Raw genomic sequence first — 27,615 nt, 5'->3', positions numbered from 1 at the left:
CACAAGACAGAAGTGAATGAATTCACGATATTTATTTATAAACAAGATAAGCTATTAATTTTTTGTATTTAAAAAACTTTAAAAGGAGGAAAATCCTGGAGAAAAGAGAATTGGATTGCATTCAGTTGTAGCATTCCAAAGGTAATATTTAGAGCAAAGATTGTATTGACACTTGAAAAATATACATGCTTATTGAAGTGACAGTGGAATACCCTCCTTCTGTGGCCTTCAATATTGAAAAACAAGCAGAATCCCAGAAATACTGGCAGAGTTCTGCCCCTTCTATTCACCAAGGGTGGAATCCCCAGTAAAGTAGGATAGGTGAACCTTCTAATTGCATTTTAAATGCAGTAACACCAAACAAAAGGAGACAAAGTTCAGAGAAAAAAACATTCATTCAACTAGTAGGTGGTTACTAAAATGGCCTCTTGTTCAGATGCTTGCTAGCTTGCTCTTCCATCTGCATGGCCAGGGTTAGTTGTTCTATAGTATCTGAAGAAAAGAAGGCATAGAAAAGATAAGTTAGATTAATTTCATTTATAACCCATCTTTCTCCCCATTGGGAACACAAAAGTGCGCTTCTCCATTTTATCTTTACAACAACCCTGTGAGGCAGGCTAGGCTGAGTGTGTGAAAGGGCCCAAGGTCACCCAATACGCTTCCATGACAAAGCAGGGGTTTGAATCTGGGTCTCTCAGTTCCTAATCCAACCCTCTAATCACTACTCCACGCTGTCATTTAAATGATCCAATGAATGTATTAAAACTCTTCCACTTGTGGGCACTTGCAGGATCGCTTTAATGTGTGGTTCTTCAGAACGGTACCTGAAGGAACATCCCTTTTATCTTCCTGCTTCATTCCCAGTACAGCAAGAATGGCTCATGGAAAAATTGTGCTGAATCAACAACTGGCAGGTTTGGCAGTGTATTGATGGGGCTGGGACAAAATGGGTAGAAACAATGTCTCCTCGCACGTGCCACAGCTATCGTCTGACAGCTTGTATCCCCTTGAGTGTAATTTACGACAGCTCAAAGATGCTTTATCAGCATATCACTGCTCCTATAGCCATGCCAACATGCACTTTCGCATTTGCTAGAAACTGATAGTAAAACAATATAGCAGGAGCTTGAATGGGCATTAGCTATTGTGGTTCTCAACCTTCCTAATGCTGCAACCCTTTAATACAGTTCCTCATGTCGTGGTGACCCTCAACCCTAACATTTATCCATTTTACAGATGGAGAACACTGATGCAGAGAGTCTTAGGCGATCCCTGTGAAAGGGTCATTTGACCCCCAAAGGGATCCCGACCCCCAGGTTGAGAACCACTGAGCTATTCAGTTACAAAGTACACCTAGCTTTACTTAAAAAAAACCCAATCAGTAGGATTCTAGCTTCAAGCTTGAGGGCTATGTTCATTCCCTCAGTAAATTCCCTCAGTTCAGCTAAGATCATCTGCTGCATTTCCTGTGACATACATGCATTCTTTCCCATGTATAATAGCCTTCCCCCTTTATTGATTGATTCGATTTATAGGCCGCCTCATCCCCAAAGGGCCTTCTGTTCAAAGTAACCCCAAACAAGACACAGTTAATCCTGGACCATCCTAGCCTCATTTTACCTTCTCCAAAGCTAACAGTGCTCAAACAAAACTCCCTGATCTTTTCCCATCTTGTGTCTCTAAAGTAAAATGTAAGCCTTCTGAATAACAACTTCACGTTCTGGAGATGTGATAGTAGCATGGCCGAATGATGTCCCAGAAAAGGTGAAAGGTCAGCTCCCAACAGCACCAAGTGCTTTCACTCTGAAGCACCCTTTGTGCTAAATTAGTGAGTGCAGTCCACTGTGTACCTTTCAGACTGAGGAAACTTTGGGATCCTTCATGTATGAAGCACTGGGCTTGGTATACAAATGCTTCCAGGTCATATTCTGGTTGTTCCGCCATATCCAGGAGATAGTGACAGCTGTTCATTTTCTGAATGCAGAAGTGAGGATAGTTAGGGAATTACATTTGAGTTTGTGATGTAAAATGGGTTTTTCATGCATGTTTTCTGAGTTACTGGAAAAGTGGTGTTGACATCTACATGAACTTCTTGGGGGACACAATTAGATCTATGCTAAGAGAAGCATTTCAGAGCTATTTTTTTATTTACAATTCCAGTTGCTCCACAAATACAAACCACTTGGTAAACCTAGCCCAAATAGTAAGTTTGATGCACTGCCTGTTAAGACTTACCTCCCTGACTTCCTTCAATTCCTCTATTGCCTTCTCCTCTAGTTCACTAATTTTAGTAACAGCCTCACGGAAACTGGACAAATGAGGAGACAATTCATCTTCAGAAAGTTGCTATTCAGAGAAAAGTATTTGTTAGTGCATAGTATGAACAAGTTGTTCTCCCACAGATTAATTTCAGCTAGACACACACATACCTCATGAAGGCAGTTTGATCCATCCTTACTGATTTCCAGCTCCTCACTTTCCGTTTCCAAGAGATTGGCCTCTCCAGCCATTCCATTGCGAGGAAGCGCCTTCACTCTGAGAAAAGGGAGGTCCATCACATAGAAACCTGCCTTAATGAAATGCTCAGTAACCTGAGTCGTATGTTGTTGTCCCCCAATGTGGCCCTTTCAGGAAAATGGGCAAGGCCTGTGCTAGTGGGGCATCTGGTTTACAACTTGAATTAGCTGCTGCTAGAGAGTGGGTAAGCTGCCACTGTTCTGCTTCCCAGGTGGTTATTTAGGTGCCCTGCACCCGGCCAAAGCAGAATGTAAGACTCACTGACTCAGTTAACAGTTCAATACTTAAAGCTTTAATTGTAACAATGTTGACAGACCCTGACTCCTCCCGGGTCTAACTAAATAAAGGTTACTTTGTTGCAGAAACTTTCTGGAGTCTGGAATTTATTGTAAACACTGTGAGACTATAACATCTATACTGTGAATCTATAACATCTTTGACTGTTTAACTTAAATACTGAGAGTCTATAACATCTTGGACTGTCTAACTTGTTGCTGTCACCCAGCTTCCGTTGGCACCTAACTGCCAAAACCAGATGGGTTGCTGGGTAATAACTGCCATAGAACACCAGCCCTAGGGCTTCTTAAAGGGACAGAACTAAATTCGGTTCCCTCCCACTGAATACTATACAAACATAGCTAAACCCATACTAACTGTGGGGAAACTAAAGGGGAAATAAACAAAGGCTCTGTGGGGGCATGACAGCCACCCTTCCTGAGGCACAGGCCTCATGCCAGGGATGGAAGTAAATGTGGTTCTTTTTGGTTAATAGGTGGCTCTTGGTCAACTATGGAACAAGTACCACTTCATTAATGGCATGAGGAGAAGGCTAAGAATGGCTACTAAACAGGCTCAAAAGAAACAGAGATAACAGGGTTTTTATAGTAGGTGAAGTGGGCTGAGCAGCACATATCCAACAGAAACAGAGGCACTGTTTCATTTTTACTATCAAGGAAAAACCGGATTTTTTTTCCTTTGGCTGGAGACTGCCTTAAACCAGTGACTGGAATACAGGAACAAGAACTGTTAAAAGACAGTCTTCAAGAAAAAGGAGACACAGTTTCTTTTTGCATTACAGAGATAAAGAAATGGAAGCTTGTAGTGAGCACAGCTCTTTCAACTTTCCTCAGCATATGAAATGATCAAGTTTTCCACTTATCCCAATATTACACATTAAATTTTTTAAATCAAGAAGTCACTTACCTATCAGCATATCGCAAGGTATTTAAGGTGTATTCACAAGAATTCATGCCTGGGGAGATCATGGCAATCTGAAAACAACAAGATTTTTAAAATACCTGTACTCATGCCACTAAACTCTATACTACTGAGGAAATTTTCATCTGTTTTTCAAAGGAATTAGGTATTTCTTAGTGCCGTTGTCCATAATTCATCTGTTCTCCCTAAAGTAACTAAAGTAAAGTCCCTAAAGTGACTTAGAATTTAGCTTGCAATTGAGCAGGATGGATTTGATTTAAATTAAGTCACAATTTAAACCACTATTTAGCAAGACTTAATTTAAACCATGGTTTTCTACAGATACATTCTTGCTGGTATAATCTTAATATTTACTAGAGAAAGGTTTCATTTTTAGAATGCCTGCCTTACCCATAGGTAGAGGAACTTCATTAAAATATTCCCAAACTTGGTGTCTTCTGTGGTTGCCATTATAGATTTTCTCCTCCAGGAAGAGAATAATCTGATAAGCCTCAGACTATACAAGCAAATATCCCTAGACTTGTGGAATATTCTGCTCATCAGATTTCATTTTCACTTTTACGGCTTGCCCTTCCTCCTCACACTTAGCTCCTTGGGCAGATCTATTCCACTTCATACAATCTTCTATTCATTTAACTTCTTAAAACGTAGTGCTTAAAAGGTAAGGAGCTGATTCTATGTGCGTAGATTTGCAAAGGAACTATGGAATTAAAGTCTTTTTTGTAATTCTGTATGTTTGTTTTATAACAATTTTACTGTGAAGAAAAAGAATGTTATCTCTGCAGACACAAATTCACAGTTTTGGGACCTGCAAAACTAAGCATGTGTGATAATATCTTCTAGAAAAACTGTTCAAAAAAATCTTACAGAAACTTCTGGAAGAGCATGACATTGTAGAAAATTAGTCAATTTGGCCATGTTGAAATACTCTCTCATTTTGTCTTCCCAGTTTGCACCAACTGGAAAGAGCATGACACTGTGAACGGATTAATGGAATTCGTTTACCAAAAAGATAAACACTGAACATGTAGTATCACGCTACATAATTAAAAATTAATCCTTATTTCATGATGAATAACTTTGAACTATAAGGTATCTAACAGAAAACTATATAACCTATATTTATATTGTTTTTTCCTCAAAAGGCCTTTTATTTTAAAAAATCTGTTTTAAATAAAAAAATAATTCATTTAAACAGTAAAAATCTTATTTTATTTTTTAAAATCATTGATTTTTATCCATCTTGCAATTGAATTCATGGACTTTCCAACCAAGCATCCCCAAATTCAGCTGAAAATTATCAAATCAATACAGACATGCTTTACATGACATGTTGAAGGACCACGTTCAACCCTGGCACCTCCAGTTTAAAACTAGGTTCAGACACATACTAGTTTTGTGCAATATCAGACTTTAAACAAGCTGCTTGCAACTGGCAAGAACTAAGAATCTGGATCCAGATTTGCAGGCAAGCATTTTTTTTTCCGGTTAACAGAACAAAGTGAAAAGGAAAAGTAGTAACTCATTCATATTTGGTCTTACCATACAAGTCCTAGAATTTGATCCAATGAAAGAGTCTCTTAGCACCTGAGTGAGTTTACTCTCCCGAAAAGGTGTATGTGGTTTATTCTGGCCTAGAGCACGAATACATTCCTACATAAAAAAGGAAAAGACACACATCTTCAGATAGGTAAGGCTGTGATTATGAGATTATGAGATCTGCTATGTGATGGGTTTCTTTTTATTTCTTTCCCCTCCATCATTATTTCTGAAATAAGTTTTGAAAATGAGATGGGGATAACGCCCCTGTAGACACATCCTGAATTTAATGTCAATTGGCCATGCTGGCAGGGGCTGATGGGAATTGTAGTCCATGAACATCTGGAGTGCATAGGTTCGCCACCACAGGTATAAATGGAAATGTTGGTATTAAAGCCCAATCCAGTTCCTGGAGCTGATGGGGATGGCCCTCCTGCTGAGCCACCCTGCCACCTCCAGAGGGCTTCCAAGTGGCCCAGGGAGGCAGGAGAAGCCAGAGAATCCCCAGACCCTTGAAAGCCATCCATCAGGGAAAATGGAGTTATGCCAACCAAAAGGCTAGCGTAAATCTGTCTTCTCTGTCACCGGCATTCCCAGGGCCAAAGCACAGTGGGAGTTGATTAATATCCACTTCGGCTCCAGGAACACCCCCAGTTGCATTGGCCTTCACATTAGACCGACGCAACTTTGAAAGTGGCAGCTGGAAGCTGGTCGGGCGCCCTGTAGCTCAACATAGCTCTGTGGCGCCCACCTGCTCCCAATTTGTCCTCCTAGCTGACATAAGTGGCTAGGAGTGCAAACACGTCTGCACAGGCCTATGCTGACTCCAGTGACCATTCAGCCCTCCCCCTTTGGATTGGACTGTTATGGATTGTAGTAGATCCCTTGGATTTTTGTCCAAAGTATCTGTACCAACTCTTCTGGATTTTGTATAAATCTTCTAATATTTTTATTATTTAAAAAAACAAGAAAAAAAAGAAATGGGGCTGGTTTCTATTAAAAATGAGTCGAGCACTTAGGATAAACTGCTGCACTGAAAAGACTGAATACATGCAAGATAATCTCCTGCCTTAGGAGCCTTCCACTCCTCCAAAGACAGCCCAGTGAGATTTTCATCATTGTATTTCTATACAAGGCTAATAAAAAGCCTACAAGATTAACCACAAGGGTTATACAAGCAACACATTTGTTTTATATTCTCTTATGGGTGATAGACAAAACAGTCCAAGAAGTATGGGGTTATGTAAGACTGGAATTTTAAATCTACTTTACAAAGCAAAATTAGAAGGAAGCTATTCTAGAGAGGCATGCATAAAGTGACACCACTAATTACCCATTTACTCACCTCAGCGCGGACATAGCCAGATTTTAAAAATTCTATTATAATACCAACTGAATGTTGATGTCAAATTCCAACGTGTTCACATTTTCATGATCAAGACTAAGTAACTTATTAAATTCGAAATGCATTCTACTTCAAGAGTCGAGAGACATATCTTGAGTTCAAGTCTCTAAACAGGGCTGCTAACTTCCAGACAACTGGTAAACCCTTGGCCTATCTAAGCTTTAAGGATGTTCATTGTTAAAAAGCTGTTTCAAAAATGTCTGACGCATATTTGACAAATAAAAGATGGTCATACTGATTTTCTCTGCTTAGAATGTTTATGTCAATATAAACATATTCTCACACTCTTCATGTTCAAAAAAATGTACAATACGCCAAAAAGTTTTAATTGGTAGACTGAGAGTTTTGTGATACAGTGACACCAATGGTTTAAACTGGATGCAGCATCATTTGACATTTCTCTGACAATTTGACAGACATACATGCAAGTCAGTTACAGCCCTTTAGCTCTTTGGCAAATTTTTGATGTAGCTTTCCAAGCTATATGTTGCCAGCTTCCAGCAACAGATCATCCCTGGCAGACATTAGTCATCTTTTCTTCAGTAGATATTCCACAAGTGTTCTGAGCAGTTTTATTACTACATAGAACTTAAATGCACGTCTTTTTATATTCCTAGCCAATATGTGCTTCTCTTCAACATGAAGCTATTGGTTCCTGTATTTTCCTCACCATAATCAACCATTCTCCTTTACAGAGATCTGTTTGGTCTTTTAAAGGCTGTTCCTCTTCCTGGAATTGTGTCAGTCAGTTCAGGGATAGCCAGGCATTTTAACTAGAGTGCCATGTGATGTCCTACAAACAACACTGTACTATTTACATATATGTATTGTCGCATAGGCAGCCCTTGGAATGGTTTTGTCTAAGTTCTCTCTGAGTGATAGGGCATCTGGGTGTTTAATGTATTTGTATGGTATCGTTACTTCATACTCAGTTATCATCATCACAGGCTTAGTATTTGGGCTTATTCTTTGATGTATTTTGTACTCTGGCGTCATTACTTTAATCTTCTGTTTCCTGGGCCCTTCCAGGCACTATCCCAGGCACATACCAAGTTTGTTCTTATGTCTCCCAGTTTGGAATGTCATAAGGGGTTTTTTAAGGAACTGTTTTTCAGAGTCACCAGAACTGAGAAAAGAGAGCAGTTTGCCTGGCAATAGGAAGCAGAAATTTGATCCTGCCTCTCCGATAGGACAGTGGGAAACACCCAGATGACCTACTATGTTCAGAGAAGAAGGGTCTTTCACAGGTAAATGCCAATGGTTATTTACTGAGCTAAGGAGGCAGCAACACAGGGCTGGAGGGACAGGCAGAAGAATAGCCTTGACTGCTATCACAAGATCTGGATGTCCTCCTGCCCCTTTGTCAAGACGCCCATGCAAGTTATGCCCTGTTCCATACCTTCAGTGCCAGCAGACTCTTGTTTATTTCTGCTGCTTCCATCCGTGTTTGACGATCAGCGCTGGATGTATCAACACCCCTCTCATTTCCAGCTAAGTCCACCAAGGAGAACTTGCCATATAGTTTTCCTTTTCTACGCAGAATAATTTGAAAGCAAGCATGGGAACGCGAGGAACTGGAATTTGCAAATGTATGTCCAGATGTCCTACAACAGAAATAGCAGGAGTGTAAGTTGCACTACAGCAGCTATTTCACTCAGTCTTTGTCCCAGAAAATACCAAAACAGACTGTATAGGAAGCACCTCATTCCATTTCATATTCCAGTTAGTGCCTCACTTCTGGATTTTTCTGTGGAAATTAGTAGATCAAAACACAACACTCTCCCTGCAATATCTGCTATGATTACCTGGATGAATATCCTCCATCTCAGTTTCTGCTGCTACGCATCCTCCCATATGCACTCAGGCTCTCCCTTTCCCTAGTCATTGCTTTGTAGCATCAGACATTTTATAGGGTCAACCCTGAAATGACTGCCATGGATTTCTCTGTTCATGTGGGGAAGAGGCTGAATTTCAATGGCTTCCCACAATTTTTAGATTTTTCTCAAAAACAGAGCATGTTGTATTCTGCATACAACATGCAACATGTGAACACATATCTGCCTAGTTCAATGCATCTGACAAAAAGGTGTGCTAGGCATTACTAATTAAGCTTCAGTTTAAACCAAATTCATACCCAAAACACATGCGCTCATACTCTTACACTTTACCAAAATTAAAATCGGCAAAAAAATTTTATCTCTTTGCACAAGGTGGCTCTAGTATGAGGGTTTCACTACTTATGTGCAGGAGGGGCAAGATTTCACAATTGCGTATATAAACTAAACTGTTGACCACAATTTTAGATTTTTTTCACCAAACAGAGAATGTGTATTGGTATATACATCCTGCACAAGATTGCTTGTCATAGACTCCCTAATTTGTATTCTGAGACCCATCTCCTGATTTTCCCACAATATATTCTTATAAACCACAGCAGAAAGAGAAACCAACCTGCAGGCACTGCCCATCTCAATCATCCGAATTACATCTTCAGCACAGCTCACTTGTATTTCTTGCAATCCAACCACCTGGACCTGTTGCTTGCCATCCTCCAATACTCGTAGCTTTGCTTTTTTGTTTAGAAGGTCAAACAACTGGATTTGGAAAGAGGAAAAAACACATATTTGTTGAAAAGATGGCACTAGAACAGGGGTGGCCAACCTAGGGTGCTCCAGATGTTCATGGACTACAATTCCCATCAGCCCCTGCCAGCATAGCCACCCCTATGCTAGAACTATCTATTTATCAACAACATTTATCAACAACATTTAACAAGTTGTTAAATTCAACAATCAAAATCAATATTAAAAATGGTTAAAAAATGACCCGAAAAATAAGACAGGAATTTCTGGGGTGCTGTGTGGTTTTCAGGCTGTATGGCCATGTTCTAGCAGCATTCTCTGCTGACGTTTTGCTTGCATCTGTGGCTGGCATCTTCAGAAGATCTGTGGCTGGCATCTTTAGAGGATCAGATCCTCTGAAGATGCCAGCCACAGATGCAGGCGAAACGTCAAGAGAGAATGCTGCTAGAACACGGCCATACAGCCCGGAAACCACACAGCATCCCAATGATTCCGGCTGTGAAAGCCTTCGACAATACATTAAGATAGGAATTTGTTTTGAACCTGCCTACATTCAATGGAAAAGTTCAGAAGAATGTCCAAGGCCGTTTCCGCACGGGCATTTAATGGCGGCCTGGAGATGGCAAAAACACCGTCTCCAGGCCGCCATTCGCGACACAGCGCTTAGCTGCATCAAGCGAGCAGCGGCCGCGACCGACTCGCGACCGCCAGATTCAAAGCCGGGGCCGGCAAGTTTCCCCAGACGCCGGAAGTGCTCTTGTTGGGGAAACGCCGCCTCGAAGCCGCTGAAGAGCGAATGGCAGTGGCTTTGAGAAGCCTCCCCACCCGGCATCTTTACTCTTGTCCCACAGGCCTCCGGCGCTGTCGGCCGAGGAGCCTGGGGACACGCTTCCCTGCCCTGGCGCCACTGGAGCAGGCTGGCCAGCGAAGGCCAGGGCATGTCCCCAGGCCTTCAGCGACGCCGCTGGAGGTCCGGGGACATGCCGGGTCGCCGCCGGGCGCCCGGTACTCCGTGGCGCCGGCTGCCTGGCACTCTTTCCAGAATCCGTCTCGTGCTTGGAAGCATGGTCCCAGCCGCCGTCGGGTCGGGCGCCAGAAACGCCAACCCCGGCCCAAGATAAAGGGACCATTACTGTGATCCAACTGGAATTCTCTCGCTAGGCAAATAACCAGCAGAAAAGAACAGCAAATAACAGGTGAACTAGATCTTGAAAAACAATTTGTTGACAGTCCATGGAAATATATCCTAGTTAGTCCTTCTTGAAATTGGATATATCCTTTATTTCAAGAATATATCCTTCTTGAAATTGAGCAAACCCACAGAGAATTATTAGTAGAAAGGAAGGTTGAAATATCAATAGTTAAAGACCTGTTGAACCCCTGAGGAAGGATGTAGATTTCTTTGAAACTTCAGGATTGATCTTAAGGAAAGCCACCAGTAAAAATAAAAGGTCACCTACCCAGAACATTGCAAGAAAATGGACAGTTTCTTTTGAACTTTTAAAGTTTCTTTTGAAACTTTAAGAACAAATTCCAGAAAAAAAACCCAGGATATTTTATAGATCATCTACTTAGAAGATTGCAAGAAAAAAGTTTTAAAAATACTGCAGTGTATCCTGAAAATATAGTGGGAAATTTGTCTTATCTTTTCTTATGACAAAATTTTGGATATTAATCTATAATAGAAAGTTTAAAATATCAAATACATAATGCTATATAATCTCAATATCAACTAATCATATGAGTAGTTCTATTTCCTTTTTCTTCATTTTTTCCTTTTCCTTATATTATTCATTTCCAACTTGGACCAATACATAAAAAATGATGCTAGACAGAACTTTACTATGCCTTACTACCAATATATGGTTTACAAAGACTTCAAAATGTGGAAAGTGCTGATGGAAGTAGATCTCACCTTTCCATTATATATTTCAAAGAATGTCACATAGACTTCCAAGCCTTGAACCTTGTACCGTGGCTGGTTCTGAAGGAGGAAAACATCCTGTGCTGGTAGGGGAAAGAAAGTTACAAGACAGAAGGTTTTTGAACAGAAGTTCTTTGTATGCTTTGAGAGACCTCCCCAAAGTGCTTCCACAGTTTGTGATTTATTTCTTTGAGTTACCTATTTGAAGTATTTGCTATAGATGCTAGAAATTAAAGCAAGATACTACGACAGATGATAGGTAAATTAGGAAGATATTCAGGGCTGACCTAATCTGCATATTTTAGTATTTCCCATAAGGTTCTGATGAAGACAATACATACATGCAAATGCATATATTCCTTTGGAAGCATTCTGCAGTTTCCCAGAGAAGTTTCCTCCCATCGTCTGAAGAGAGAATATGTATTAGAAAACAGATTTAGCAACTGCAATGAAATTTCATTATCTTTCCTCTGTCTAATTTTGAAAATAGACAAGATTTCTTTTTAGCAGTAGTATTCTGGAACTGCAAGTTTCAATGCTGGCCCATAGCCATCATTCAAATATGAAGAATTATACAGCTCTTGAATATGCATATAAACTGAGTGGTAGGTATAGTATGTCACTTTGCAGATCTTAGGCATGGCTGTTTAATATTCTAAAACACAGTCCAAAACAATGATTAATATAGCACTACCAAATGATAAGGATTGTAAAAAGTCAAGAAAGTCTCAGGAAGTCAGTCTTCTCCATGTCTCTCATATACTTTCCCCTGCTCCCTATTGATGTAAGCAACCGACAGGACAGTCTTGTTTTATACAAATAAGTGCTAGTGTTCTTAATTACTCTCCTGATTGAAAGTTATCTGAATCTTAAAGAACAAAAATCTCCAGACAAGCTTACAGAAATATTTTATGCCTTTGCTGAATCAATCAACTACATAGCTTAGGAAAATCAGAATCTAGGAACAAGATACTCACATGTGTTTTTCCACTGCCAGTCTGACCATATGCGAAACATGTTGCTTTTCCTCCCTCAAAAATGGTCTGTACAAGTGGCCTAGCAGTAAACCTGGGTAAGCATAATTAATGTAGCTTAACAGATCAGCTTATATTCTGTATCACTGTACATGTGCATTTATGAAACCCAAGCTCCCACATAGCCCCTATATAAGAAACATTCAGTTAAAAAGCCAGGTGTAATAAATTCATGTTATTTTTAACAATCAGACAATTACAAATTGACTAATGTAACAAAGATTAGGGGTCTAATATTTATATAATTACAAATTTATTATGGGTTGAACACTGTACATCAACAGATGCTCTTTCTGCATATGAAATGTTTTAAACCCTCATGATTGGCACTCCAGTGAGGCACAGAGATCTCTACATATTATGCTGCTGGGGAGGGGCCTGGGCACAGTGATAAGAAACATGGAAGACAGAAAAATACTGATAGGGTAAGCCTTTCCCCCCCTCCCCTGTCCTCTATGTTCCTCTCCACTCCCCCAAATCTCTTCTGCCAGCAGTCTCCCTCCCATTCCACTGCAGCCTCCTTTCTAGACAATTTTTATAATGGCAACCCAGTTTTTTTAAAAATCCACCTTGCTTTTTCAGGTGTTGGGGTTTGTTTGTTTTTGCAAAGTTGGGGATTCTCCTGGATTTGTAGGAAAAAATATCCCTGTCTATACCTGACCGCATGTTTAAGTTTTTTGATCTGTAATCTGGGGCCACTGATCAGAATTAGATACATTAACAGACCGAACTAAGAAGTACACAGGTATCTGCTTCCAACACAAAAACACCATAAAGCCTGAAGAGAGGGTTAGCATGCCCTGTATATAATGCCAACAATGTAAGGACCATCTTCCAGACAGACCGTGCCCATCTGCAACAGGATAGGAAGGAAGATTGCAGCAACTTTCTATTAACAGTACCACAGTTGTTCTGGAAGAGTTACCTCACAATCTCACTGGGAAGTTTAGCTCCCAATTTGCCCCCACATTTCCCATTTATTTCTGCAAAAACTATACAAGTCCCAACCTTCCTTACCAAAAAGGCAGCTGAATATTAATTACTGAAAGGCAGTCAGGAGCAACAAGTGAGACTATAAAACACACAGTCTTTCATTCAATTTACTTATTACACTAAATTATCGTTTATAGGAAGCTTAATGATAGTTTTGACAGATATTTGAATCAACAAACAGTTTGTATTCAAATCAAAACCAAGCCATTATTTGAAGTGGGTGCTCAACAAATGTTTGATATGATGTGTGAATTGAATGTAAATGCAGAATTGAGCTTGTCTGGTTTAATAGGTGAACCACTGTAGAATTCTAAGATTTCTACTGATTTTAGATATACAACCTAAATAGCATCTTAGCTAAAAAAGCTCAGGCAGGAGCTCCATGCGGCAGCTGCTACATATGTAAAAAATATTTTCCTGGTTTAGTAAACTCTGCACAGTGCCTGCATGCTCACACAACTGCCAGCCAGGACAAACCACTTCGGCAGGTAAATCAAGTACACATGCAAGCCAATATGAGCAGCAAAATCCCTTTAAAGTGAGGAATCTGCTACACAGAGCACCAAAATGGATTTGCCTTTTTTTGGCAACATCTTAAGTAGGATGCAGCATATATAAATGGGCCCTCAATGACTAACATTTGAACATGGTCACTACACAGCTCACTGCCACTACGAGGAAAGACATGATTTACCGATAAACCATTTCATTGGAAGCCGTTTCATCAAATGAGAAGTCGAATCGGAAAGCCTGATTTTCAAGATATTTTGTCAGATCCACCTTCACCTTTGGTTCATGCACCAGAATGGTGTTCTTGTTGGCAACAGTGATTACATCACATTCCTTCTTTCCAAGTTCTGTTTATGAGGAAACAAAGTAGTTGGCACCATAAAGTCAGGTCCTGTGAATTCTGCAAACAATGTAAATCACAGTGGCAACCCAAGAACAGAAGTACAATTATGGCTGCAAAACCCAGGCAACTTGGCAAAGAATTAAGGAAAAAAATCACCATTGCAGTGAATGGTGTTACAGCTCTGGAAAGTAGGAGGAAACTGATAAGCTAGAGCCCCAGGAGGCCTGGCTACAGCCATCAACTAGATTTGAGGAGTAACCTGCTTGTCCCTTAGAATTCTGTTGTTTTACGTTAAGCTGAGAAACTTCTAAAATCTGCCATCATTTCTGTTACAGGAGTGAGATTCCAAATATGAAGAATAGCATTGGAGCATAGCATCATCTTACCTTGTTTATTTAAGGGTCGCTTCCTCACACAGACACAAATTCTATGTTCTTCAATCTTTCAAAACAAATATTTAAATCAATATGGTGTTCAGTAAAGTGCATATGCTTAAGGCATTTCATTCAGCAAAAAACATGAAGCTGTAACAATACTGATGATCACAGGTCAACATAGCAGAAAAGAGAATTGGAGAAGAACCATGCAGGGCCCAAAAATGTATCAATTCCTCAACAGAATGATACTGGCAGCTACGAAGGGCTGAACTATGTCTTAAAATTGGACCTTTCTGAATACATTATTGTCCAGAATGTTCCTCAACATCCCAGTTATCCCATCATGGTCAAATACTCTGTGTACCCACTGATTTGTTGGAGTCCACCCTAAGTTAGTGGCTCAGAAGTGCTAGCCCCTGAGAGTACTGTGGGAGCAGGTGGGCCAAAGTGATGCATGAGGGGTGTTGGGTCCCCAAGGGTGATCATGGGGAGAGTAGGCAGAGTGGACCCCAAGCCTAGTCCACACGGTTGAGGCTAACAGAGACCAGTGAGGGTGGCATGGCTATTTCTAATTAGGCCAGTGGCACTTTGTCATTGGGGAAGAAGAATAGAAATATCCTTACAGGGGAGAACTCCCCCTCTTGAAAACGCCCTGTAGAAAAGCCATCTCCCACAATGAGCGCCTCTAGGTCTGTGCAGCTCCAGAACTGCCTCCATAAGAAAGGCTGGAGCATGTAAGGAAGAGGCAGGCTGGTATTGGTCTAATGGAGGACAGCAGGGGAACTCCTAACTAAATTCTACCTTTATGTTTTGTTCTCCTTTCCTTCCACAGAGACAACACTGGAGGATGCTGCAGGAGCAGAGGGAAGCCCTATTCCCATTATAATGGCACTAGCTATGTCCTGAGCTGAATAGCCCAGGCTAGCCCAATCTCATCAGACCTTGGAAACTAAGTAGGATTGGCCCTGGTCACTATTTGGATGCGAGGCCACCAAGGAATACCAGGGCTATGCAGAGGCAGGCAATGGCAGACCACCTCTGAACATCTCTTGCCTGAATATCCTTCAGGATTGCCATAAGATAGCTGCAACTTGATTGCAAACAAACAATGAAACAAAGGTGTCACATGCAACAAAAGGCAGAATTTATCAGGAATTGTAATCTGAGAAATCACTAGCACTATAGCATAATCATACTTATGCAAGTTAAAGAAATGAATACTGATATACAGTAATTGAATAAAGCTCAGCAGGTAGTATCAGGGTACACTTTCAGATATGATTTATAAAATGTTAATTGCTTACAGGCAATATCATTTTTCAAACTGATCACCTGTGAGGTGGCATATCACTATTTAAGTAACAATATTGTGACTATGCATCAATATTTTCAGTATCTCAATATTTTTGAAACAATGTCTTTTGTGTGTTATTTTTGCTCTTGTTTCTTTGGAATATACAGTAAATTGACTTAAAACAGAGTAGAATGTTTAGATACAGGCGTAGACACCTGGGGACTGGTCACATGGGGGGTGGACACTCTTCCTCCTTCTCCCTGCCTTGCCCATATACCTCTCTCTGTGATTGGCAGGACAACTGAAGAAGAGGGAAGAGGAGTATTTATCTTTTCCACACTGAACGCTTGTGAAACAAGACAGGAATTGACAGATGATTCCTAACTTAAGTCTCTTTTCTGCAGCTGATAGCTTCTGCCCTTAACAAAAATGGCTATAGTAATGGGGACGAGATCATGGCTTCATGCCCTAAGTTCTGAACATTGTGGAGGTAAGTTTGAAAAGAAAAGATGACCTCCTTCTAGTGATCTATCTTTGTGCCTTCCAGTCTTCCTCCTTATTTTAGCTGCCTGCGGCTATTTTGTTTTTGGTACAGCTTTGGGCATATAATTTTACAATGCTGTATCTCTCAAAGTAAGTTCATAATGTGGTTTTTCATTATAGAGAGTGGAATGAATTTCAGATACATAATAGATAGCTAAGGAGTGCAAGTCATATATTGTTCCAGCCTCCAGGTGGTGGCTGGAGATCGCCTGGAATTGCAACTGATTTCCAAGCACAGAGATCAGTTCACCAGGAGAAAATGGCAACTTTATATGGTAAATTCTGCATAGTATAGGTATAGGTGAGGGGAAAAATAGCATGGATCCCTCATGGAAGAGAAAGTGACAGTGAGTCTATTTTCAGATAATTTACAAAATATTTCAGCTGATTTTTTTATTTAAAAAAGTCAGTGACAAACAGTGACACCTATGTAAAAGCATTTGAAATACTGCATATGCATCGATAGTTCCAAGGATTACTTAAGAGATCCGAATTACTTACGGGATCATTCATTGATATTGGCCGGTAGTCAATTGTGGCTCTATATTCCTTGACCATCCTTGCAAATTCCCAGTTTGGACAATTACTGTCAAATTCCTGTAAAGCAAAATCGCAATTAGCATACATACCTGGTACTGTAAGAATAACTGGCAGCAGCTTTTTCACTTCACCATTAATGAGCAAGGGCGGCAAAGGTCTTTTAGGGCAAAAGGGAGGTATTCAGTATTTTCCCAGTTTATTCCACTGTTATTAAAGCTGAGATATCAAGGCCAAATTCATGTATTTCTAGCACTTCAACTTTTGTGACGTGACTATGCTCCTTAAGGCTAGAAGACAAAACTATGAAGTTGTAATTATACTGGGGCAAAACAGGCATGCTCCAAGCTAGTGCCTTTCCAGTATGTGGTTGTGGTTGTAGTCCTCAGTTTTAAAATTACGTAGCAGGTAAAAATCCCATCTTCTGGATTACATTAATTAGGTTGATTAGGAGCTTCTCAGAAAGCTGAATATAGTCCAGATCTACCAGAGGGGCTTTCATAAGTAGGGAGAGCATAGATGTCAAATTTTAAATTATTGTAAGTTAATTGCTTCTAACTTAGTTGGCTTTTTCAACTTCATTATAAGATAAAGTTTGTTAGAAGATAAAGTTTGGACCCAATTTCTGCAAGAGAAATGAGTTTAACAGAAGCAGATTTCATCACATTCCACTTGCCCCAGCAACCTCCGGTGCCCCACAAAAAGTACCTGGAGGGGGTGGGGGGTAGAACACAGTAAGAATGGAAGTCATTTGAAATGCAGAAGGTATTTACTAAAGTATTCGTATTTCATCCTTAAAGAATACATTACCTGCGCTCGTTTGTTTCTTATCTCAGAAAACTGTGCTCTTTTTTCTTCCCGCTTGCTTTTCATTTTTTCCATCTCTTTCACAACGTTAGATCTCCTTCGGGCTAGGGGAAGCCAGAGTGTGGTATTACTATTACAGAAATGCTACAAGCTACATCTATAAACAGCTCTTCTACCCACAAGCCTACCAGATAATTTTAAGAGGACAGATATCCAGGTTTAAGCTATCTGAAAGACAAGCACAACTAATAAATATATGAAAATTAGCTACTTGGCAGTGAAAAACAGCACTCTCTACATGCACTCTTAATTCTGACCTTATTACTCAAACCTAGTTGTAGTTCTGAGCTCAACTCAAACTAAGCTTTACACATTTCATTATATTCATCAACAATATGTAAATGACTGTTATAGGAAACTAATACTGAACAGTTTCTCCAAGCGAGGAGAATTCCACATTACAAAGCCATGACTGAATCTTCTGGTTACTGTTTTTACAGATAGACATAGCATATGAAACACAGTAAGGAGAGAGTCTGTAAGTATTAAAGAAATTGGGATTTGTCACTGGATTTAAAAACCATACAATAAAGTTGGCAACCATTCTACTACCTTGACTTGCAGAAGAAACGATTCTGAGAGATTGTGGAGGTTCTTCTAAGATTTCATTACCATTTGGGTGGACATTACATATTTCGGTAGAATAACTTGCTCTAGTACTACGAGATCGCACAGCTGTTGGGACAGGAACCCAGTGGTTAAAAGAAGTACCCTGGCAACAGAACGAACAACAAAACGGGCTGCAGTGCTTAAGTCATAAAAGAGTAACATCAGCTCATGGAGGGCCTTTTACTATTGGGTTTCCCTAGAAAAAGCATGTAAATGGTTTATTTTTAAAGAAAGTCCAGACCAGAAGCTTAAAGGCAGTTGGGTCAGTTGAATAAGGTAGAATGACTGCTTAATCCACAGCCATTACTATAGAAAAGTTATTAGTCCCCTGACAGTGCACCTGGGAGGTCACAAAAGGGCTCTGGGAATAGTATGGCTCCTGCGCCGGTGGAGATGTCACTTTACCCTGCCATAAGTGGAATGTACGTTGGTGCCAAAGAACTGTGCAGTTAAATGAAACCAAGGCACTGAGGGAGGTGGAGTGGCAGTGCTTCTCCAGCATAGGAAAACATGCTGGTGCCAATTGGAACATTCCTAGGGGGTGAATCCAACTCTAGTCAGCTTCCTCAGCCTGGGAACACCTGTGTTTGCTGGCATGCTCCTACGACAGCAGAAAAGGTGGTGCAGCACACTAGACTGCATGTGAGAGGTTGCCTATGTTCATGCTAGGCACAACACCACAAACCTCTGTGGAGGTAGTAAGGTTGAGCTATGGCCGACTGCCGGGCATCTACCTAACCCCTCAGAATTGTGCTGCCCTACGCATTATTTTAGCAAGCCTGATCCTCGGACAACAAGAACTGAACAACAGCAATTAACCCTCTGTTCTGCAGCTATTACTGCTACTACACCAACTTTCAAGACATCCCACTGCAAGTAGTAGAAGCCCAGAATTCGGTTACTGGAGACTGCATTTTAGAGTTCAGATTAGTTGATAAAGAAACATCAGCCATTTCTAGAGTGCTAAGGATCTGCCTTTCTAAAATGAAAACATGCAAGATACTTTAATGCTCTGATGAATGCAAATCCTGCCTCTAGGTCAGGATCACCTACAGATTCACAATCATGCTTTAACAAACAACTCACCAGGAAGAGTGGTACGGCTTCGGGTTGATACGGAAGCAGAGGACTCCACCTCCATTTTATTTTCCAAACAGTTATTCTGTGATTCTGCTATGACAGACATCTTACTAGGCTGGAGTCGCAATGCTAAGTGAGGAACCAAGGAAGAAAATGTGAACAGGCATTACTCATGCAACAAATTTTACTTGAAAATATTTCAGTGTGTTACAGCAGCACAGGTCAGGATTAAAACTCGTTTTAGCAAGCAATTGGAATAAAAGACACACCTAAAGATTAATGGGGCAAAATCCAATCTAAAGAGTATGAATCCACACCAGAATACATAAGCATAAAACAACCTCACATTTAATAACTTAAGTCCATATAAAATCTGAACTAGCCCTACCAAATGCCAGAGAAACAACTAAGAATGCAGCATACAGGCTTTGGAAGTTGAACATACTTAATTACCTGATGTTAAGAATTAAATATTAACATTTTATAAAACTAGACTACTTGTCTGCAGTGATACAAAACTTGGCCAAATTCTCCAGCTTACCCATCACAATTAATTGTTTTAAGTATGTCAGAGATAATATCACCTTAAAATTTTTTTTAAACTCTGAACAGCTTCCTGATCTTTGAAGATGAAGTAGCCACCTAGAGATCTGCTTTTAAACAAAGCTGTATTGCAATGACTGCGTTCATTTTTAAATTACAAGTAGAAGGACCCCCAAGGACTTGTGGAGGCATCTCGTTTTCTCCTACACTTTTTCTTCTTTCCTTTCCTTGAAAGCCCCCACAACCTCTCCCCTTTTCCGGCTTTCTTCCCCTTGTGCCCAAACACCAATAAACCTACCTTTATTTACTCCTCTGTCTTCAAGTTTCCCTCTTCCTGACAGTCTCCACCTAGAAAACCTATGGCTTAGTTGAGCAGTGCCTAATACAGGACTTGCTAGGAGCACTTCATTTTCTCCTATATTTCCTTCCCCACATTATTTCTTAACCACCTTCCCCTGGTTCCTGCTCTCCTTCCCATTCGCCAGCCAAGATATTTTATATCCGGCTCTATCTTAAGCTAAATGTATTATTTCACTTATACACTGTCTTTCTCTATAATAGGGACCCAAAGCAGATGACATAATTCTCCCCTCCTTCCATTTATTCTCACAACAACCTTGTGAAGCAGGTTAAACCAAGACTGTTTGACTGGCCCAAGGTCACCCAGTAAGCTTCCACAGGAGAGTGGTGATTTAAACCTAGATCTCCCAGATCCTAATCTGACAATGGTAATACATATGTTATTAAGTGGCACATATTAAATGTTACAGCACATAGGTTATAGCACATATGGTAAGAAACATACAGGTCAAATATAAACAATATTTTTCCTGCTATAAAGAAACATATACATTAACTAATTTTCTAATACATAGTTTTCTAAGTGGTTTTCTAAGATACAGCATAGGTCAGGATTATCTATTTTATTTTTAAGGAGGTTCTTTATATTTATATATATTTACCGTATATAATTGAGTATAAGCCGACTTTTTCAGCACATTTTTTATGCTGAAAAAGCCCCCTTCGGTTTATATTCGAGTATATACAGTAATTCCAAGATGGCGGCCAGAGATGGGGCTGCTGTGGGGATCCGGTAAGCATGTTGCTGCTTTTTTCCTAACTCACCAGAGAGCCGTAAAAACAAGCTGTAAGCATTAACATTACAACTAGCATTACAACTAGGTTGTGTGTGTGTTAAAAGAAACCAAGGCATTTCTCTCCTAAGGGTTATGGTGCGTTGCATTCTAGATGGATATAGTTCTTCATACAGTATTTTACTGCCAAATACTGATGTTGCTGAAGACAAAGACTTTCTTTGGCCCAAAGTTTAGACTGTAATGGCTATGAATCCCAGAATTATTCTACATTTGGAGGAAAACAGTGGTTCATTTGTGTTCCTAGAGTGCTGGAAAGGTGCTCATCCCTAATGCAAACTCTGTTAAGCAACTCTATCTCACCTTGCTCCCAAATCTTCTGTTTTTAGCTGCTACTGAGTCAAGTTTGAAGGCTTATACTCGAGTCAATAAGTTTCCCAGTTTTTTGTGGTAAAATTAGGTGCCTCGGCTTATATTCAGGTCAGCTTATACTCGAGTATATACAGTATATATAATTTATATATATTTATATGTGAATCATATTTATAGTTTTAAAAAAGATATCCTTTATATTTATATATGTGAATCATATTTACAGCTTTTAAAAATATGTCTTATAAAAAGCTATCCTGTGTGTTTACTACCATATGTGCTATGCAATTAGTAAAATTTATATGTGTATAATGTATTTTACTTGGGGTAACGAACACATTAAAGGCATTCACAAAATCTACTTAAGGAGGCACTTCACACTTTAATAATATATGTACCATCATTGTCTTCTTATTTGATTATGAGGTGTATGTATTTACTAGAAGGCTTATTAATGTTTTCATTACTTTACATTGATCAGTATATGTCCATTTGGTGTTTCAACAATATTACAAAGAAACAACCAGCAAACTTGAACTTCTACTTTGATTTATTCTGGATTTTCATCCATATTGCTTGAACTTTGATCCATATGGATTGATGTGGATCTGTGTTACATACTCGTATTAGGATTTTACCAGTGCCTGCTTCATTAAGTCAAGCAAGAGTTAACTGCTGAAGATACATGCCTAGAATGACGAGCTTCTGGAAAGATCTCAAAAGACGAGAGGCAGACACACAGGCACATATAGACTGAACAGACACCCAGACTGAGCACATGCATAGAAAGTTTGCTGTTCCTACATTTAGTGTAAATTCATTTGTTATCTAGTACAGTTCTACAAAACAACTCACATCTCTGCCCTATTTACTTTGTTTGCACTTTACCTGTATTTGACATTTGTTTGCTGCTGCCAGGCCATGATGAGCTCTCCCTTAAAGGACAAAACAGTCCTGGAAGTGGCCCTGCCCCCTCCCTCTGCCTTTTTCTGACAGAAATCAAGGCTTAAAAGCTAGCACTATGTAGTTGCTTATCACTTGGAAAAATTGTTTCTTAAAGCTACATGTGCTATTTCCATTATTGGTGGAGAGGTTGACCCCCTCAATGCATTTTTAATAATTTCATACTTTACTGAAAACCTGGGGCATATTTTCGGTTTGTTGAAAGATCTGCCTTGTCTGTTCATAACTCCAGTCTCCACATTTAAGAATCCACAGATTTGGCCATGGTGAGAAATTTGATATACTGATAGGAAGGTAGGAAAAATTATTACCATTTTATCCTCAATGACAATTTTTGTTTACAGTGTATGAACCAGGGAGTGGTGTGTGCACTTGTGAATTTACCTGTATAAATAAAATTAACAAAAGGAGATATCCAGGAAAACAGTTATGATACAGAGCATCTGGAGCTCTTATTAAAGAGTTCTAGCCTTCACAAATGTTCACAGATAAATTCAAACTCATAAACACTTCATAAACAATGTGGGTCTTATGTATCAATGGACAGATATAGTAGAATTATACATACAACATTTGTTTAATGTACTTATACCTACACTCTTAAAGTTCATAAGATGGTGCCATGACATTCCTGTTGCCACATATACACCTAGCTCCAAGATCACACTGCTATAGGGAAAGTAGCCTAAGCAGGGGACTTAATAGACCTATGCTACCTAAGTTAAGGGTTCCCATCATGGTGCCTGCTGATACATAGGAAGGCTGGGTGGGGGCTTTTGCCCAGCAAGACTTCTGCTTGGCTGTACTTCTTTTTTAAAACATTGCTTTTGCAGCAATTGCCTGCACAGCACAAGGGTCTTCACTGAGTTGCTGAAAGTAAGCTGAAGCAACCATTTTGTGGCTGCACCCACCATCCTATGTCAAAATTCCAAAGGTGCCCACAGGCTTAAAAAGGTTGGGAATCCCTGGTCTAAGTTATCAATAGAAATGACAAATTGGAATGACTGGAAATAAGAGAAAGTAGATATGTAATGGAGAACTGTGAACACAACAGGTTTACTAGGATTCCTATCCTTTAAGATCCTAATTACCCATTAAATTTTGGCACCATATCCTCAGAATCAGATGGGAGACCACTATACAGTCACAGAAGGAACAGATACAGGAATTAAAAAAGGTTTTACCTTCCCTTGGAGCAGGAATTTTTGAGAGTGTTGTCCTGCGATTTTGTCTCTGGAGTGTAAAAAAGAGGTCCAATTAGGTAAACATTAGCAACCATACAGATCACATTTTGTCCAGATGAATACTTCAGAGTTTGTAAAGTATTTAAGGAGCCATATGCCCCATCAGTGAATATCTTCACAGCAAGACCATTTCTACAATGTGGACAAAAGCAAAAGTTCAAGATGCAATCAACTGATGACTGGAGCAAAAATATGTACAAACTACCATGATTATGTGAGAACTATCTGATAGCACTATGTCTCAGACAGGCAAAGAATGACTTTTTAAGACACTTGGCATATATAGTTGACAGGCTGTCACTCTAATGGTGCTTTAATTCTTAGACCATATTTCATACTGTATATTTTAACAGATTTTTTTAAATGTCTGTGACAAGTTAAACTGTATATTAACAACAGGATTATTTAAAACCCCTATAGTAAGGTAATCATTGAGTGTATTTGAAGCTAAGTATGTTTGAAGCTACTAAAAATCCCACATTAAGTATGTAGACTTATTTAAAATCCCAATGGTTTGGAATTTTTGCTGCCTCAGCAAGAAACAGAGAAATAACAGAGTTACATACCTGCGCAGTTACATTATCTCGTACAGGAAGGCTCTCGCTCACATCACTAATTATTGGAGAGGTAAACAGCTCTGGATTTATTGCTACCACATCATCAAGGTCAATCTGCAAAGGACAAAAAACAGAATGAACTGTCTTCTGCATATTTAAACATCAGCTTCAAATAGCTATGATCAGTTCATCCAAGTCAATAGTTTCTTTGGCATGTGTGAAGGGTGAGTATGAACAATACTGATGTTTAAGGCTGGTTACCAAATCCAGCCAAGTCCAACATAGTTGCATGGTCATCCTTCCCAAGCAAAGCTGATTTGCCATAAATGATTTACAGTGATATCCAAAGCAGAGTTGCACCTTTCTAAGCCTATTGAGGTCAATGGTTTAGAGGGGTGTAACTCCATTTAGGATGGCACTGTTAATCTCTAGCAGCTAATCTTATTACATCTAAGGCATTCCCTGGTTTCTACTGTAAGAGTTTCCCAAGCAGTTACTACTCACTGGAATGAATTTAAAGAGAAAAATATTCCAAAAAGGGCAGAATACAACATCTAATCAGAATTAAGCAACTAGCCTTTACAGTTGATTTCTCCCTCTTAGTTTTGTGCAGAGACAGTGGGTAAATGATGTATCTTTAGTCCACCTGCTTGACATTAGGATGACATCATAATCCTATTGCTAGTACTGCAATGTTCCAATAGACATTTTCTTGAGCTGCAAAGGCGCCTCCAGAGCAGCCAGAAAGTGTATCCTAATACACTTAGTCTCTAGATTAACTGGTCACCTCGCACTACAGATATTTACCATATACAAAATATACTGGGCTGGATCCAAACTACTACAAATGGATTGAGGTTTATAAAATGGGACTTTCCTGCCTATCCCCTATTGCTGATCTCCAGTGAACACCCCGCCCCTTTCAATTTCTGTTCAGGGAGGATAAGTGGATCCCAAAGAAAAGTTTGGGGGCCTGTATTGGAAAGGGAGAAGGGAGACTATCACTCCAATTCCTTCCGTCATTTCATTAGCATAAATGCTGTCACACTGATAAAACACCAGACAATGCCTCTTAGTTTCCAACAATAGCTGCTATGCCTATCATGTAGGCTACGCCATGTGAAATTGTAACAAACAATTCTGAACCTATTTTGCAGCTACATCACCCACCTTTCTATAGCAAAGAAGCTCAATGCTTTTAGAGTCCCATGCACATTATACATCTTTTACCAATATGGGCAAAAGGTAGTCTGATACATTAGCGGATCACTAACCAGTTTCCAATGAGCCAAGGCCAATCCAGTGCCCTCTGACTGCAAGGATGCTTGTAAACTCCACCAGATTAGGCAGACATTAATTTTAATTCTTACCTCTTTCCCTTTGATGTTGTCACTTTCTGTCCATTCAACGCACACAGACATCTTTTCCAGACTTACAAGTCTGATAACGGCACTGTGGATGGCACCTAATTAAAACAAAATTGTATTTAATAAGAACATTTCATAAAAGCTCCAATTTCAGTAAATCAGAGAAAAAGACTACCTATCTAAAACATTTGCAGGATGAGATGAAAGTTTTGTTACAGGTACCCAAGCTCCTCTCTCCCACCCACCATGAAAAACTGCCTTAGTACAATTAAGTACATCAGGCAGGAAGGACAGACATACCCTTCATTTGAATAGTTTTAGTAGGGTGCATAACCTCTTGAGGTTTTCCTGCCCATCACCCACCCTCAGCCCATTCTTTGCCACTATTATTCCCTGCACTATTAAAGTTCATTAGGGCTGTACTACTGAAGAATTGGGGGAGTGAGAGTTACTTTTAAAAAATGTTCCCGGTTTTAGCACTGTAATGTAATTCACCAAGAAGAAAGCTTTCTACACAAGTGAGGATTTTTTTGCAAATTCGATATTTTTTTGCAAACTCACAAAAGGTTTCCCATCCTGCAGTGTTCAGCCTGGAAAAGCATAAATAAGATAGACCTCATAAGGCCATAGCTTTGCATTACACCACACCCTGTTCTTTCCAGTCAGAGAAGACAGCAGTTGGCTAGGGGAACCAAGTGTCCTCCACGGTATAATGCACGGGATAATTATAGTCATACAAGGGAAGGGAAAACAACATTAAAAAACAGCCGTCGTTAAAGATGCAGTCCTTAGCAAGAACACTAGAGACACAAGCACATATGCCGCTCCTTTATATCAAGTCAGACTACCAGTATTGCCTACTCTGGCTACTGGCTAGGAGCTGCTTAGAAGGGGCTCTGGCAGTCTGCTACACAACTGAGTGTGCCACGAAGCGAGGACGTTCTGCATACAGGTCATGTTTCCTTCCATCATGCCAAGGTCTTGACGCCTGGGCATTTTCCTCCAGCAACACCAAAGAATCCGAAGGAAGCAGAGGAACGAAGACAGCCTAAGTTTATTCAGGGTTTCTCCGTCCCCAACCGATAGGGCTGCGCGCTCCGAGGCACCCAAGTGAAGGGGCAGAACGATGGCCACGACGCATGCGCGTTAGTTCTGCCAGGCCCTCAACGAGTGAGAACAAGAACAGCCAAGCCCACCGATTATAGCTGTTCCCGACCCTCGCTTACCATTGCTGCGCTGAATATTTATCGAAATCCCTGGCTGAAGGGAATGATAAAAACTTGGCTCCATAATACTGGACAAGGCCACCGGTGAGGCTCGGCAAACAGACAGCACCTCCGAACACGAAACCAGTAGCGAAAAGAAACATGTAACCAACCGCTGCCCTTTTGAATGGGGCGGTCCCGCAAAGCCTGCCGGGACCACATCTCTCCGATTGCTTACACCCGCAGAACTACAGCTACCAGCATGCCGCTAGGCACATGGTTCCGTCTACCCTTGTTTGACAGAGAACTACATCTCCCAAAATGCCGCGCAACTCAAGAAGCCGAGAGTAACTCATTTGGTGGAAAGTATAGGGGATATGTCGTCCTCTAAAGTCACGGTCTCCCAGGACATGTCGTTTTTCAGCAGTCATTTAAGTAGATGGGGCACGTGTCTTCCAAGAAACGTTGCCATTTGATATCCCAAACCGACTATACCTTATGCAGGGACGTAGGTATAGATTTTTTAGGGGGGGGGGGGCTTTGGGGGTGGGACCACACCCCCACCTACCCCTAGGGTATGGCCACGCCTCCCCAAGCCCCGCACCTGGCCTTGCGATTATAAAAGCAGATCTCGAAGGCTTGGAGGGCAGATTCCCCTGCCCTCCCACCCCCTCCCAGCCAGCAGCGGCATAGTGGCGTAGGAGGTTAAGAGCTCATGTATCTAATCTGGAGGAAGCCAGTTTGATTCCCAGCTCAGCCGCCTGCGCTGTGGAGGCTTATCTGGGGAATTCAAATTAGCCTGTACACTCCCACACATGCCAGCTGGATGCCCTTGGGCTAGTCACAGCTTCTCAGAGATCTCAGCCCCACCTACCTCACAGGGTGTTTGTTGTGAGGG

At 40.4% G+C, this 27,615-nt stretch overlaps 1 protein-coding gene across 1 annotated transcript; it reads right to left on the bottom strand.

The window, feature by feature from the left end:
- Positions 1 to 9: 9 nt before the first annotated feature.
- On the bottom strand, positions 10 to 26,922 carry KIF2C (kinesin family member 2C). Its single transcript, XM_048498229.1, has 21 exons — positions 26,739 to 26,922; positions 25,516 to 25,610; positions 24,155 to 24,259; positions 23,529 to 23,577; positions 19,379 to 19,501; positions 18,236 to 18,358; positions 17,627 to 17,727; positions 16,781 to 16,876; positions 14,452 to 14,506; positions 13,907 to 14,069; positions 12,163 to 12,253; positions 11,527 to 11,590; positions 11,177 to 11,268; positions 9,131 to 9,273; positions 8,079 to 8,283; positions 5,278 to 5,388; positions 3,721 to 3,788; positions 2,430 to 2,535; positions 2,236 to 2,346; positions 1,851 to 1,974; positions 10 to 492 (listed from the first exon to the last, which is right to left on the bottom strand). The coding sequence occupies exons 1-21, from the start codon at positions 26,800 to 26,802 to the stop codon at positions 416 to 418; spliced, it is 2,166 nt and encodes a 721-aa protein (XP_048354186.1). The 5' UTR covers positions 26,803 to 26,922; the 3' UTR covers positions 10 to 415.
- Positions 26,923 to 27,615: the final 693 nt, after the last annotated feature.

This window comes from Sphaerodactylus townsendi, linkage group LG05 (assembly GCF_021028975.2).
Source record: "Sphaerodactylus townsendi isolate TG3544 linkage group LG05, MPM_Stown_v2.3, whole genome shotgun sequence".
Lineage (NCBI taxonomy): Eukaryota > Metazoa > Chordata > Lepidosauria > Squamata > Sphaerodactylidae > Sphaerodactylus > Sphaerodactylus townsendi.
Note: the sequence above shows the minus strand (reverse complement) of the source record. Positions and strands in the feature narration are given on the sequence as shown.

What these genes read in the sequence shown, in the direction of transcription:
- KIF2C (XM_048498229.1), bottom strand. Translation starts at nt 26,802, where the DNA reads ATGGAGCCAAGTTTTTATCATTCCCTTCAGCCAGGGATTTCGATAAAT. An exon ending in AAGCCGTACCACTCTTCCTG is followed by an intron (nt 18,359 to 19,378) that starts GTGAGTTGTTTG and finishes CTGTCCCAACAG; the next exon opens with CTGTGCGATCTCGTAGTACT. An exon ending in ACCTTGCGATATGCTGATAG is followed by an intron (nt 2,536 to 3,720) that starts GTAAGTGACTTC and finishes CCCTTTTCTCAG; the next exon opens with AGTGAAGGCGCTTCCTCGCA.